We start from the raw sequence: 15,655 nt of genomic DNA on the forward strand, positions 1-15,655 counted from the left end.
CAAACCTTTTAATAACAGGTTTTAAATATGTTTTTCAGAAACTTTTATTTACAGATTTTTCCATTAAAGTTTTTAAAAGCTTTTTTTAGTTAAAGTCTTTAAAAGCTTTTTAAAGCTTTAAACGTTTTCTTCAAGAAAGTATTTCTTATACTTTTTTATAACTTTTCCCCCTTAAGCTTATGATTTATCGAAGCTTTTTTATAATAAATTTATTAATTTAAAACCACCTAAAGCTTTCAAAGGCTTTTCTTATTTAAGTTTTTCTTGAAATTAAAAAAAATGTTTCTTTAAATTTCTTTCTTGAGTTTAAACTTTAACAGTTTTTCTCATTAAATATTTTTTTTATAAAAAGCTTTTTCTATAAACTGTTTAAAAGCTTTTTTCTATAAATAAAGCTTTTTTTCACTAAATTAATTTTATTAAACCTTTTAAAAGTCCTTATTACCTCTTAAGCTTTAAAAGTTTTTCTATTACAATATTTTTTTATAAAAAGCTTTTTTTATAAATCTTTTAAAAGCTTTCTTCATTATTATGTAAATCTTGTGAAAATCTGTTTCTTTACTTCTTTTTACATCTTTTAAATTCATTAAAAGCTTCTTTTCTATAAATATTGTAAAAGCTTTTTTCACCAAAATTTTTCTATTCAACCTATTGAAAGCTTTTATTATGTCCAAAGCTTTAAAAGTTTTGTCATAAGAAGCTTTATTCTATAAATCTGAATCCTTTTAAAGCTCCTTTTCATTTAAGTAGTTTTTTTAAGTTTTTTCAAGTTTCTCTTTTATTAAAACCTTTTAAACAAGGTTTTGGTTACTTAAAGCTTTCGAAAGAAAGCTTTTATATTTATATATTGACATTAAAGCTTTTGAAAACCTTATTTTATACTTTTTATTTTCATTTCGTAAGGGATTTAAATACCTTTAAGTTTTTCTCCATTCAAAGCTTTAATGTTGAGCTTTTTCGAACTATTTAACAACATATCGAATAAGAAAAGCAATAAAAAATGTCCTCAACGTTTTTTTCTTATAATAATTTTAGTTTTTAACATTTTTCTTAAGTATTTTTAATTAAAAATAAATGTTTATTTAATAAAATAAAACCATAGCTTGTAAGCTTTCTTAACATAACAATCATTATCTCCAAACTCTACTCCATATTCAGTAATATTTCCATTTTTCACTCAAAATAAACATTAGCCTATATTTAGGCATATAAAACAAACTCAAAGCCTACTTTTAGGCTTCATAGCAAACCCACAAAAAAACATAAAATCACTGAAAAAAAAAAACTTTGTAAAAATTCTATAAACTCGTTATTACTTTAAAAACCAAAGCAATATGCGCTACATCGTATAGTTTAAAATGAAATAAAACTAAATTTTAAGAACATTAGATACAATTAAAGCTAAAACTGAATAAATCACCCTAAAATCTGCTATATAGAACAGAATCAAATACATATCTATGAACATCAGTCTTGAAAACAACATAAACAACAAAAATATATAGAAATCAAAAAATAAACCTTAACTAACTTCTAATACTTTTTGAAACTCATGAAATGAACTGAAAAACTGTCTTGAAACCATTAAACAAGATGAAAGCTTTTCAGTTAGCAAAAGAAACCCTAATTAAACCAAAAACAACTTTCTTTAAATTCTTACAAAGACTTTCTATCAAAACTCTTCGCTAAAACTTTCACAAACATTGAAATGAAGTTAGTTCTAAAAGTAAAGCTTTGTAAGCTTTTAAAAGCATACTAGATTAAAAGATTACAACTTGGTGCTGTTTAAAAGCTTTTTGCAAAACCTCTTTTTAAAGTTTTCTTTTTGGTTCATTAATGAAACTTTAAGACGACTTTTTACTAAAGCTTTAAAAATGTTTTTTTCATCAGATCTTTTACAAAGCCTCGGTATTAAGGATAGGCTTAAAAGCTTTTAATCAGACTTTTTTAGAAGTTTTTTTTGTTCATTAAACAGTTTTTCATCACAGCTTTTACAAAGCCTCGATATTAAAGATTGGCTTAAAAGCTTTTTACATATGTAAATATTTTTTAATTGAAGCTTTTAATCTGGCGTTTTTTTGAAGATTTTGTGTTCATTAAAGCTTTAATGAAACTTTATAAAGCCTTTTCCAAAATAGCTTTTCAAAAGCATTTTTCAACTTTTAAAAAGTTTTTGAATTAAAAACGTTTCTTTATATTAACATTTTAAAAAGCTTTTATAAACATGTTTAAGCTCTTTACATACCAGTAAAAATTGGTTTTCATTAGATGTGAATTTATTGAATACAGCTTTAAGCTTGATTTTTTATTTAAGCTTTTAAAAAAAAATTATATTTCACTAAAGTTTTTGAAAAGCTTTTGATTTTATGTTTTGTTTTAAAAGCTTTTTAGCATATATTTTTCTTAGATCCACAATAAGCTCAGCTTTTGGCATTACATTAAAGCTATTAAAAGCCTAATTTTACCAGATATTTTATAAAGCTTTTGATTTATTCGATATAGAAATTTAAAAAGCTTCTCTTTATTAAATCAGGTTTTAAATTACAGCTTTAGAAAATCAATCTTAAAAAGAGCTTCCGAAAAGCTTTCAAATTCAATATTAGCTTTATAAATATAAGAAAGCAATTTTTCCCTTTCAAGATTCTAAAAGCTTTTATAAACTTAGTTCTGTTATGAATATGAATTTTGCTTTTAAAGTTAATTACTTTAAAAGCTTTTTATGCTTTATCGATAACAGTTGTAAACATGATTTTTATTTAACTGCATTAGGGAACTTCTTCGTAAAAGCTTATAAAAAGCATTCTTCGAAATTGCTGCTAAAAAGCTTGATATTTATTAAGGATTTTTTAATAGAGCTTTCAGTCAAATTTAAATTAAGCTTTCTTCATAACATGAACAGAAGCTCTGGTGAAATAAAGCTTAGCTGTAAAATTTTTTAGCATAATAAAGCTTTTTCAATAAAACTTGTTAAAAAAATGGTTTAGAAGCTGTATTTTCATAAAAGCTTTTTTCAGACAATTTTTTAATAAAATAAAAAACAATGTTTTCCTTTAAAGCTTTATTAAAAAAAAAATATTTTGATATTTAGCTTGGTAACTCTAAAAAGCTTTTTACTTTAAGAAATTTCAAAAGCTTTTGGAAGCTGTAGTTTCATAAAATCTTTTTTCATACAAATTGTTAATAAAAAAAGGAAACTTTATTACAAAAAAGCTTTGATATAAAGCTTTTTACTTGAAAGATTTTCAAAAACTTTTAATAATCAACCAGATTTTTTTTTAAATATCTTTTTGTTTATACTTAGTATCTCAATTATAGTAAAAAAGCTAAAAGTAGACCAAACCTTCTTTCTAAAAGAAATTAAGTGAAAGCTCTTTTCTTTTCAGGAAAGTTTTTTTTTAATTATTGCTCATATTTTCTATAAATTAAGCTCAAATAAACTTAACAGCTTTCCAAAACTGTCTTTGTGAAACTTTATTCCTTCAAAGTCTAGAAAAATGCTTAAACGTTATTAAAAGCATTTCAAAACCAACAATTTTCCAAACTTTCTTTCCTTCAAATTTCTTAAATGAATTAAAAAAATGCAAAAAAAAAATTGGAAAAAAGCTTCCAAACAAGGGAGCTTTAAAATTTTATTAATAAAAATCTTAGTAAATATATAAAAAATACAACAAAAAAACACAAACTCGTTTCAAAATAATGTCTGCCCCTGCATTACAAAAAAGCGAGTATAATTTATAAACTTAAAATAGAAAAAAAAGCAAAAACGAAAAAGTTTTTATTTAAACATTTTATTAACAAAAAAAATCATAATAAATTATTAAAAATTAAAGTAAAACATTTTTTTTATTAAATAATTATTTTTGGTGTTTTTAAGCAATAATTAAATTAAATAAATAGGAGTCTACAAGTACCACAAGTGAAAAAAATAATAGAAAAACTAAAAAAAATAATTTAAGAATTTAAAAAAATAAAACTAAAAAAAATTCAAAAATATAAATTAAGAATTATAAGAAAAAACAAGTCTTCAAAAAAATATTATTAATATAGTTGTTTAAAACTCATACATTAATACAAAAAAATCATTAAATATTTTAAGCTTTAAATAAATTAAACCACTTTATGAGTGTTAGATAAACATAACCTAACTATTTCAAAAAAACAATTTACATTTAACTAGGAAACTATTTAAACACTTTTAGAACTTTTTTAGTCAAGCCTATACTATAGTCAAGACTATAGTAATGACTATAGCCAAGACTGTAGTCAAGACTATAGTAAAGACTATAGTCAAGACTATAATAAAGACTACAGTTTAGTCTATAATCAAGACTATAGTTTAGTCTATAGTCAAGATTATAGTATAGTCTATAGTCAAGACTATAGTTTAGTCTATAGTCAAGATTACAGTTTAGTTTATAGTCAAGACTATAGTTTAGTCTATAGTAAAGACTATAGTTTAATCTATAGTCAAGACTATTGTAAAGAATATAGTTTAGTCTATAGTCAAGACTATAGTTTAGTCTATAGTCAAGACTATAGTTTAGTCTATAGTCAAGACTATAGTTTAGTCTATAGTCAAGACTATAGTTTAATCTATAGTCAAGACTATAGTTTAATCTATAGTCAAGACTATAGTCTAATCTATTGTCTATAGTTAAGACTATAGTCTAGTCTACAGTCAAGACAGTAGTAGTAAATACTTTAGTCAAGACTATAGTCTAGTCTATAGTCAAGACTATAGTCTAGTCTATAGTCAAGACTATAGTTCAGTCTATAGTCAAGACTATAGTTTAGTCTATAGTCAAGAGTATACTTTAGTCTATAGTCAAGACTATAGTTTAGTATATAGTCAAGACAATCGTAAAGAATATAGTTAAGACTATAGTCAAGACTATGGTTAAGACTATAGTCAAGTCTGTAGTCAAGACTATAGTTTAGTCTATAGGCAACAGTGTAGTTAAATCTATAGTCAAGACTATAGTTTATCCTATAGGCAACACTACAGTTTAGTCTATAGGCAAGACTACAGTTTAGTCTATAGTCAAGACTATAGTTTGGTCTATAGTCAAGACTATAGTTTAATCTATAATCAAGACTATAGTCTAATCTATAATCAACACTATAGTTTAGTCTATAGTCAAGACTATAGTTTAGTCTATAGTCAAGACTATAGTTTAGTCTATAGTCAAGATTATAGTTTAGCCTACAGTCAAAACTATAGTTTAGTCTACAGTCAAGACTATAGTTTAGTCTACAGTCAAGACTATAGTTTAGTCTATAGTCAAGACTATAGTAAAGAATATAGACAAGACTATATATAGTAAAGACTATACTCAAGACTATAGCCAAGTCTGTAGTCAAGACTATAGTTTAGTCTATAGGCAAGAGTGTAGTTTAGTCTATAGTCAAGACTATAGTTTAGCCTACAGGCAAGATTACAGTTTAGTCTATAGTCTATAATCAAGACCATAGTTTAGTCTATAGTCAAGATTACAGTTTAGTTTATAGTCAAGACTATAGTTTAGTCTATAGTCAAGACTGTAGTTTAGCCAAGACTATAGTTTAGTCTATAGTCAAGACTATAGTTTAGTCTATATTCAAGACTATAGTTTAGTCTATAGTTTAGTCTATAGTCAAGACTATAGTCTAATCTATTGTCTATAGTTAAGACTATAATCTAGTCTACAGTCAAGGCAGTAGTAGTAAATACTTTAGTTAAGACTATAGTCTAGTCTATAGTCAAGACTATAGTTTAATCTATAGTCAAGACTATAGTTTAGTCTATAGTCAAGACTATAGTTTAATCTATAGTCAAGATTATAGTCTAATCTATTGTCTATAGTTAAGACTATAATCTAGTCTACAGTCAATTCAGTAGTAGTAAATACTTTAGTTAAGACTATAGTATAGTCTATAGTCAAGACTATAGTTTAGTCTATAGTCAAGACTATAGTCTAGTCTATAGTCAAGACTATAGTCTAGTCTATAGTGAAGACTATAGTCTGATCTATTATCTATAGTTAAGACTATAGTCTAGTCTATAGTCAGGTTTAGTTTATAGTCATGAATATATTGTTCAGTCTACAGACTTGACTAAAGTTTAATCTGTAGTCCTGACTATAGTCTTGAGTGTAGATTAGTCTATAGTCCTGACTTAAGTTTAGTCTATAGTTTTGCCTATTGTTCAATCAATTGTCAATCAATAGACTAGACTATAGTCTAGTCTATAGTTCTGACTAAAGATCAGTCTATAGTCTTAGCAATAGCTCAATCTGTATTCTATAGTCTTGATTATAGTTTAGTTTATTGTCTTGACTATAGTTTAGTCTCGACTATAGTTCAGTATATAGTCTTAGCTAAAGCTTAATCTATAGTCTTGACTATAGTTGCGTCTATAGTCTTGATTATAGTTTAGTCTATAATCTTGACCTTAGTTTAGTCTCTTGTCTAAACTGGAGTTTGGTCTAAACTCTAATCTAGCCTAAACCTAAAACTCACACACAACAAGTGCTTTAAATTTTCACTTAAAACATCAAAATTCTTTTAAATTAAAGCAAAACTTTAGCTTTAATATTATAAAACCAACTACTAAAGCATACTTTAGGGTAACATTAGTAAAAAAAAAAAACAAAATGTTGCCCATATTTACATACAACAGAAATTTTACGAATAACCTAGCCAAACCTTTCAAAAAAATAAAAGGTTTAAAATTAACATTTCGTTATTACAATGCATATAAAATAAAGCATATTTTTAGGAAATCTAAAAATATGCATAAAAGTTAAATTAGCATTTCCCCCCTTTTTGCGAATAAAATTTAGAAAGAAAAATTAACATAAAGTTAGGCATTATAAAGGCTAATAAAAGCATGTTATGGTATTGTTTGTAAATTTTATTAAAATTTTACACTTAAGCCTTTAGGGAGAATGTTTAGCATACTTTAAGGCTATTATTAATTAAAAATGTAATAAAATTGTGAGAATAAACCATATAAATTGATAAAAACTAGGTTTTTATTTTGACTATAGCCTAGCCTATTCTCTAGTGAATAGAATGGTCTATAGTATAGTCTGTAGTCCAGTCTATAGCCTTTAATTAAAGTTTCTATGGAATTGAGTTTCTTTAAAACTTTTTCTCCAAATATTTGCTTTATTTTTTATCTAAACAACTTAACAAAAAAAAGACCTTATCTAAACTAAATTTAAGAACATTTTTAAGCTAAAACATCATTATCAATCAAGCGAAAATAAAAAAGAAAATCATACTATATATATAAATATATTTTATAACTTACTTTATAATTATAAAAATAAAAATAATTAAATACTAGTAGCAAAGCTATATTTATAACTAAACTAATTGAAAAAAATAAAACTATTTAATATAAAATATTATTATTATTAATATTTAATAAAACAAAAAAAAAACTCGGAGCATTAGTACCTATACTATCTTAAGTTTAAGCCAAAAAGAAAACAAAATATTTTCTTCTATTAAAAGGTAAATGAATATGAAAAATTAAAAAAAAATAAATTAAAAAAAAATATATATTAAACAAATTATAGACTTTATAATACAACAACAAAAACTTTATATACACTAAATTAATAAAGAAGAAAAAATAAATTAGAGTTTAAAAAAAGGGTACCAAATATTACATACTCTAGTCTTGACTATAGTTTAGTCTATATAGTCTGGACATTTTTGAGCTATAAACTTGATTATAGTTTACTTGATAATAGTCTTGACTATAGTTTTTTTAGTCTTATCCCAACAAATGTTAACACTTTTTATTATAATTATTTAATATATTTAAAAAAAATTAGAAATTTTTAAAAAAATTTAACCACAAAAAAATCTCAAAAACAAAAATTAATTTTCTTTCAAACATGTTTAGTAAATTTAATTAATTTATATTACTTATAAATAATTTTCTTAAGGTTTTTTTTAATAAACTAAAAAAAATTATAAAAACACTTAAAAAAAATAAACTTGAAACATATTTAAATAAACTCATCTTTATTATACAATTTATTACTTATATAGAACACACTTCTTATCAACTTGAAATAGTAGTAAGTTTTCAAAAAGAAAAAACAAATTTCCATAAAATTATTTAATTTTAAACTACAAATCAAAACAAATTAAAAAAAAATAATAAAAATAATTTTAAAATAATTTATTAACTTAATAAAGGAGTAAAAAATAAATAAATAAATAAATAAAATTCATAAATCTTAATGTAATGCTCATTTCAATATATAACTATAATACTATCAATTGCCTAAATAAATTGTATAACTTTAATTGTATTTAAAGATAATGATGAGAAAAGAAAATTTAAGAAAAAAAATTTAAAATCAAATTATGAAAAAAAGATTTAAGTAAAAACCTAAAATTATACTATACAATAAAGAAATAAAAAAAACTAAATTCTTTAAATCGTAAATCTAATAAACTGTTTTATTTTGAGAATTACATATACAGACTACAATATAGACATAATTATGAAGTAGGACTTTAAACTGGACTATAGGTGTACTTTAGTCTAGAACATAGACTCAGCTATACGATAGACTATTCAACTCTACAGTTAGACTTAATGCCACAGGGATATGGAAGCCAAACCGACATGATCATGCTTCTATTTTGGGGAATATAACTTGCATTCCCGAGAATATCTTTTACGCTACTTCCGGACAAAAAAAATCACAGTTAAAATGTCAAACGAATCATTCTTCTCAGAGGGTTAAACACTTGACATCTATACTAATGGATCTAAGTGCTCAACAGGTGTGGATGGTAGAGTCTTTATCCCCCGCTTTAATAGGGCGATGTGTTTTAGGCTAGACAAATACTAAAGCGTCTTATAGGCTGAAATCTTAAGCTTTAAAAGGTCGGTTAACTAGATGTGATACTATAGAACATGCAATGGAAATATTCGAATTTGTAGTGACAGTAAACCTGCTTTAAAATCTATATCTCTACTATATGTTAGACTATATAGTAGACTACGCGCTAGAACAGACTAGACTAAAAACTAAAACTTAGACTGAGCTATACGCTAGATCTAGACTATAATTTGAACATAAACTTAATAGACTAAATAGACTAAACTAATCTATAGAGTCGAGTATACAGTAGACTTTAAACTAAACTGTATATTAGACTATATAGTAGACTACAGGCTAGAATATATAGCAACCTAAAGTACATACTAAGCTAAGTTTATAAACTATAAACTAAACACTAGCCTGTGCGATAAGCTATAGACTAGAATACCGACTTAACTACAATCTAGACTATAGACTAGATAATGCAGTAAATTATAGACTAAACTATAGATTAGAGTATTTACAATACTACCGTCTAAAACACATAAAACATACTATAGTATATGGAAAATTAAAGCTAATACTAAGCTAAGTTTATAAACTAGATTAAGAATATATTCTGAGCTGCTCCAATATTAAACAGTCCTTTAGGTAAGTTACTCAAAATCTTTTACAGCTTTCACCTGTCAGCCTCCAAAGCTCATTGATAACAACGTTGATTTCTTGTCCCCAACGTCAGTGACAAAGAATCATTTCTTTTTACTTCGTTTTACAAATTGAAGCACTTTTTGATTATTATATTTTTAAAACTTTTACACGACATAAAACTTCACATGTTTACCGCTTCATAATTTATTAAGAACAATAAGAGATTGCGTGCTTTAGGCTGGAAATTTTTATAAAATCATCATCATCACAGATATATCAAGTGTAAATATAACATTATAAAAAGCATATAATAATTTCTTAAAAAAAATACCAAAAAAGTGACACATGATATAATTACAGGAATGTCTTGTTAAAAAAACAAATGTTTTAAAACTAAAGGCCATAAAAGATACTAAGAGAAAGACACTAGATTTTGCTTTTTGTTAAGGAAAGCCTTATTACAATAAGGATAGCAGCCGTGATAGTAAAACTTTCTTATTGTCTTTACTTAGATGTCTTGCTTTTTAAGATTAGATTAAAAAAATTAATCAAATAAACTAAAACTAAACTAAATCTTTGGTTTAAAACTAACAATTAGTATTATTTTTGTTCTCTCCTAATCAAATATAACATTTGCCATTTGTTAGGGAATTCTTTAGTTTAGGACGATTACGTTTCAATTCAAACTCATATAAAGCCAAACCAAATTGATGTATAAACGATGAAAACTGTTTACTAAAATATGAAAAACTTAGCTCAGGTTCTTGCTCTAAACTACAATAACCCTTTAGATTATCTTCCGACCAATGAGGAGGATCTATTATGGCAGGATGTCGACCCAAAAACTGAGGAAATGCTTCGGTAGATAGATGAGGATAAAAAATACGTTTGAGATCATAAGTTAGATAGGATACATTGCTTTGTTGCAAAACATAGTCGAGATCATCGCTTAGGGAAGAGGGTAGGGCTAGAAAAACACGATATCTAATTTTTTTACTTTCCTTTTTTAGTTCATTATTTGCTATTATAAGTTTAAGTTTGGAAATAACATTTTTCAAATCCATGCCACCATATTCATAAAGATAGAAATCTTTTTGTTTTTTATAACGTTGTTTGGTTTGGCGATTAAAATGTACCGTCTGAGAACTAGGTAAGTTGATAAACGAGAGCGGTACCATATAGGTATGTGAGGTAATCAGATGAAAATGTTGATCGGGAGATTTGAGTTTAACAGCTTGTTCAAAATATTGTGTCAAAGGAAATATGCCGGCTTGATGTATGAAACCAAAGAATACGGTTAAGGTTATATTGGAAATATACCAGATTTTCAAAACATACACAGCCGATACTTTAGAACACAGTATTTTATCATATAAAAGCCGGAGCCAAGGATGTTCCATGCGAAAGGGATAGTGAGCTGAGAAGCCCGTTAATAACTTGGGTCCGTGTAAAAGTATAATGGGAAATGTAAAGGGTATAAGAAATCTAGGCTCTTGATGATTGATAAGAGAAAGAAAGAATAAAGGTATAAATATAGCACCCGACATAAGACCCACTATACTTTGTGCTCTAGGTAAACCCTGGTATTCAGCACGAAAGAACCTAATCATCATGTGGGCAAAAGAAACCAAAGCTATGATACCCAAAATGCCATAAAGTAAAGGAATATTAACAAATAAATGTATATACTTGGGATGTAAACCATGTTCGGCAGTTTTCTTAGAGTCTAGATTATATTTAATAAAATTCCAAGGAGTAAATACAAAATTATCTATACTTATATGGCCAGTTTGTATTTCTCCCGCGGTTAAATGTTGATAATACAAAGAGTCGCAAAATATAAAGAAAACTGTGCAGGGTATGGCACTTAAACAAAACAAAATCATGCGTAAATGAAAATCTAAAAAAGTAACAGTCTTAGTGCCCATTCCTCTCAACAGCCAATAGAAAACCATGGGTGAACCGAATAAAAGAAAAGTAGGACGATTGAATACACCTGCCACACAAACAGAAGACATGGCAAAGAGCCTATTAAAGTTATGCGGTGGTAAAGCGGTCTTCAGTTTCCATATTTTAACACGTTCTCCTATAGAAGCAGCCTTATCGTATTTTTCCTCTAGAAATTCCTTTTTATAAACCACCGTATTAGTGGTAATCATGCATTCAGCCACCATATATAAAAGCAAAGAACACAAAGCCATTTCTATGGTATTCGAAAAGGTATGAGTGCCAAACACTAACATAACCCAACTACTGCCCAAAGCTAATAAACGTATCTCATATCTTAAGCTATACAAACAGCATACTCGATACAATGACCAATCATTAACAAATGATAATAAACAATAGATTAGGCGTGGGAATACCAAATAAGTATAACTAACTAATATATCTATACTTAGGTATTCCTTGAAATAAACAGCAAAGAATTCCAAAAAACTCCAGGGCACTCTTAACAGCATAAAGGGTAGTGTTATACTGCGCACCGGTAAAGTGTTGTTAAATTCCCAAGTTCTTACATGCTCCAAACGAAAATGATCACCTACAACACCATAAAACACAGAATTATCTTTGTCATAGAAAAAATAAGCATACAAAAACTTACCATTTATCACTTCCACTGTTTGAAAAAATTCATCGGGATGCACATAACCCAATTGAGGTATAAACACTAGCACTATACGCAATACGGCAAAAAATAAATAAGTACACAGATTTTCATCACTATTGGTACGTTTTCGAAACCATAATTGATTAATATTTGTGGCTAATTTCATATTTATTTTATTATAATTTTTTAATGAATGAAAATTTTATGAAAAAATCAAAACATTTCTTTGATGCAATTTATTAAGGGGTGACGTGATGACATTTAAAAGCATTCACAATAGTTTGTTATTGTTTTGCCAACCAAAATTTGTTGTTTGTGTGTGTAGCGGTGAGTGTCACAAACGAATCACAATAGCTGAACAGCTGTTTTAAAATGTTGTTCATTAAGAGATTATTTTATTGAAGTTGAGCGATTTTATTTATTTTATCGGAATACTATTATTGAATATGAGCGTTTTTTATTGCATTTGGAAGACCAATAGACTGTAGTCTTCTGTCTAGAATAAACTCTATAATATATATAGTCTTATTCACTAGACTATTGACTGAAATATATACTAGCCTGAAAATAAGATTATACGCTATAGATTGGACTATTGTGGGGACAAGAGATTTCTTTGGTCTACAGATTGTGTTAAAACCTGAACCATAGATTGAGCTCTATTCTGGACACAGTGTTACAACTACAACTGAACTATAACTGAATTAGAACTAAACTAGAACTGAGATAAATCTGAACTAGAACTGAACTAGAAATGAACTAGAACTGAACTAGAACTAGAACTTAACTAGAACTGAACTAGAACTGAACTAGAACTGAACTAGAACTGAACTAGAACTGAACTAGAACTGAACTAGAACTGAACTAGAACTGAACTAGAACTGAACTAGAACTGAACTAGAACTGAACTAGAACTGAACTAGAACTGAACTAGAACTGAACTAGAACTGAACTAGAACTGAACTAGAACTGAACTAGAACTGAACTAGAACTGAACTAGAACTGAACTAGAACTGAACTAAACTAAAACTGATCTAACACTGAACTAGATCTGAGCTAGAACTGAACTAGAACTGAACTAGAACTGAATAAAACTGAACTAGAACTAAACTAGAACTGAACTAGAACTGAACTAGAACTGAACTAGAACTGAACTAGAACTGAACTAGAACTGAACTAGAACTGAACTAGAACTGAACTAGAACTGAACTAGAACTGAACTAGAACTGAACTAGAACTGAACTAGAACTGAACTAGAACTGAACTAGAACTGAACTAGAACTGAACTAGAACTGAACTAGAACTGAACTAGAACTGAACTAGAACTGAACTAGAACTGAACTAGAACTGAACTAGAACTGAACTAGAACTAGAACTAGAACTAGAACTAGAACTAGAACTAGAACTAGAACTGAACTGAACTAGAACTAGAACTGAACTAGAACTGAACTAGAGCTGAACTAGAACTGAACTAGAACTGTACTAGGACTGAATTAAAATTGAAATAGAACTAAACGATAATTGAATTAGAACTGATTTAGAACTGAACTAGAATTTTACTAGATCTAAACTAAAATTTAACTAAAACTGAACAAGAACTTAACTAGAAATTAACTAAAACTGAACTAGAATTTCTGGACTATTGACAAGATTATAACTGCCTGGAATAAAATCCAGTATGAAGTCTATTCTTCTCTCTCATATTCACATATTCTCTTTAACATATAACTCTCTTACAATAAAACGGTAAAAAGCACAAGTATTTTTATCATAAATATCAACGTAATATTGTCATAAATTACCATATAATGAGTACATTTGTTTTGCTTATGTATTCAAACAAAACAATTACTAATTTTTCTTTTATTTTTTGCAAAAAAAAAAAAAAACAAAACAAAACATGTTTCTTATCTTTTATCCCGCTAGACAATTAACATTCACACGCATACTGCGTTACATGCAATATAAACAAAATAAAACAGGAAAAAAGTAAGAGAAGAAACAGCAAGTGTAACGGTTTTTTTTTTGGCATGTCAAACCAAAAGAACTGACAAATATGAAAAACAGTTGATTGACAGTCTTCAGCAGGTGAAGTTTGAACGCAAAAAAGCCAACAGAAAAAGTTATTAAACGGGAAAAGGAAACGGAAAATATCTAGAACTACAGCCTAGAAGTATGCAATGTATAGAAAGTACAAAGTCTTATTACAACAATACATCGTCAGCACTATTAGCCTCTATATTAGCCACCAGCACTAACAACAACTCCTTCAACTCTGAGGAAGCCTCAAACTCACACACCTTTAGCCAAGAATCGGGCGAAATAACAGAATGTGTGTGGCGTCGTAGTGAGTTATCAGCTTTGGAATTTGTTATTTATGCTTTTGTGGTGCCTTCGTTGGCATTTTTTGGTTTATGTGCCAACTTTATAAATGCCATTGTCTTTATGAGACCCAAAATGACACCGTCAGCCTTTAGTTATTTGGCTGCTCTCTCTTGGCTCGACTGTATATCGTGTATGCTAATAACCCTGACAGCTTTTTCACGCAGTTTTCTCTATTCGAGCACATTTTGGATGGCCTATGATTTTCAGTGGCAAACCCCTTTGTTTGGCATAACCACCGGAGCAGCAAATCTCATATTGGCCTGTGTTAGTTTAGATCGTTTTATTTATTTGCATTGGGGCATACCGAATGGCACACCTAAGTTTTGTAGACGTTTCGTGGCTAGAAGAATGATTTTTGCTGTGATTTTATTGGCGATTATAGTGAATGTGCCCTATTTTTGTGTATTTGTGGTAAATGATGATGGAACATTTGAAACAACGGCATTTTACTTTTCAAAGTGAGTAATTTACATTTTAAGTTCACACTATTTTTTTGTATTTTGTTTGCGATTATGAAAGGAAAAGGATAAATTTTTCTTTCTGTTATGATGTTTTGATAATAATGGATTTGTTTTGTCGCTTCAAAAATTTACTACCGTTATAAATTAATGTAATTTTTTTAATGCCTGATAAGATAAGAATGAAAAAAGTGGCCAGATGTTTGTAAGTTTTCTAACCCTGAATGGGAAGAGAAAAATGGCCAAAATTCTAAAATGGATTATTCAAAATTAATCTACAACTGAACTAGAACTGAACCAGAACTGAACTAGAACTGAACTAGAACTGAACTAGAACTGAACTAGAACTGAACTAGAACTGAACTAGAACTGAACTAAAACTGAACTAAAACTGAACTAGAACTGAACTAGAACTGAACTAGAAATATAACTAAACTAGAACTGAACTAGAACTGAACTAGAACTGAACTAGAACTGAACTAGAAATAGAACTAAACTAGAACTGAACTAGAACTGAACTAGAACTGAACTAAAACTGAACTAGAACTTAACTAGAACTGAACTAGAATTGTACTAGAACTGAACTAGATCTAAACTAGAACTGAACTAATACTGAACTAGAACTAAACTAGAACTGAACTAGAACTGAAATAGAACTGAACTAGAACTGAACTAGAACTGAACTAGAACTGAACTAGAACTGAACTAGAACTGAACTA

General features: G+C 27.6%; 2 protein-coding genes across 2 annotated transcripts; one reads left to right on the forward strand and one right to left on the reverse strand.

Moving 5' to 3' along the window:
* Positions 1 to 9,758: 9,758 nt before the first annotated feature.
* Positions 9,759 to 12,342, reverse strand: LOC111684372 (GPI mannosyltransferase 4). Its single transcript, XM_023446524.2, has 2 exons — positions 12,088 to 12,342; positions 9,759 to 12,024 (listed from the first exon to the last, which is right to left on the reverse strand). The coding sequence occupies exons 1-2, from the start codon at positions 12,257 to 12,259 to the stop codon at positions 10,103 to 10,105; spliced, it is 2,094 nt and encodes a 697-aa protein (XP_023302292.2). The 5' UTR covers positions 12,260 to 12,342; the 3' UTR covers positions 9,759 to 10,102.
* Positions 12,343 to 14,026: 1,684 nt separating this feature from the next.
* LOC111684379 lies at positions 14,027 to 14,940 on the forward strand. The gene has a single exon (XM_023446532.2). The coding sequence runs from the start codon at positions 14,269 to 14,271 to the stop codon at positions 14,938 to 14,940; it is 672 nt and encodes a 223-aa protein (XP_023302300.2). The 5' UTR covers positions 14,027 to 14,268.
* Positions 14,941 to 15,655: the final 715 nt, after the last annotated feature.

The sequence above is a fragment of the Lucilia cuprina genome, chromosome 6 (genome assembly GCF_022045245.1).
Source record: "Lucilia cuprina isolate Lc7/37 chromosome 6, ASM2204524v1, whole genome shotgun sequence".
NCBI lineage: Eukaryota > Metazoa > Arthropoda > Insecta > Diptera > Calliphoridae > Lucilia > Lucilia cuprina.

What these genes read in the sequence shown, in the direction of transcription:
- LOC111684379 (XM_023446532.2), top strand. Translation starts at nt 14,269, where the DNA reads ATGCAATGTATAGAAAGTACAAAGTCTTATTACAACAATACATCGTCA.
- LOC111684372 (XM_023446524.2), bottom strand. Translation starts at nt 12,259, where the DNA reads ATGAAATTAGCCACAAATATTAATCAATTATGGTTTCGAAAACGTACC. An exon ending in AACAGTGGAAGTGATAAATG is followed by an intron (nt 12,025 to 12,087) that starts GTAAGTTTTTGT and finishes ATGGTGTTGTAG; the next exon opens with GTGATCATTTTCGTTTGGAG.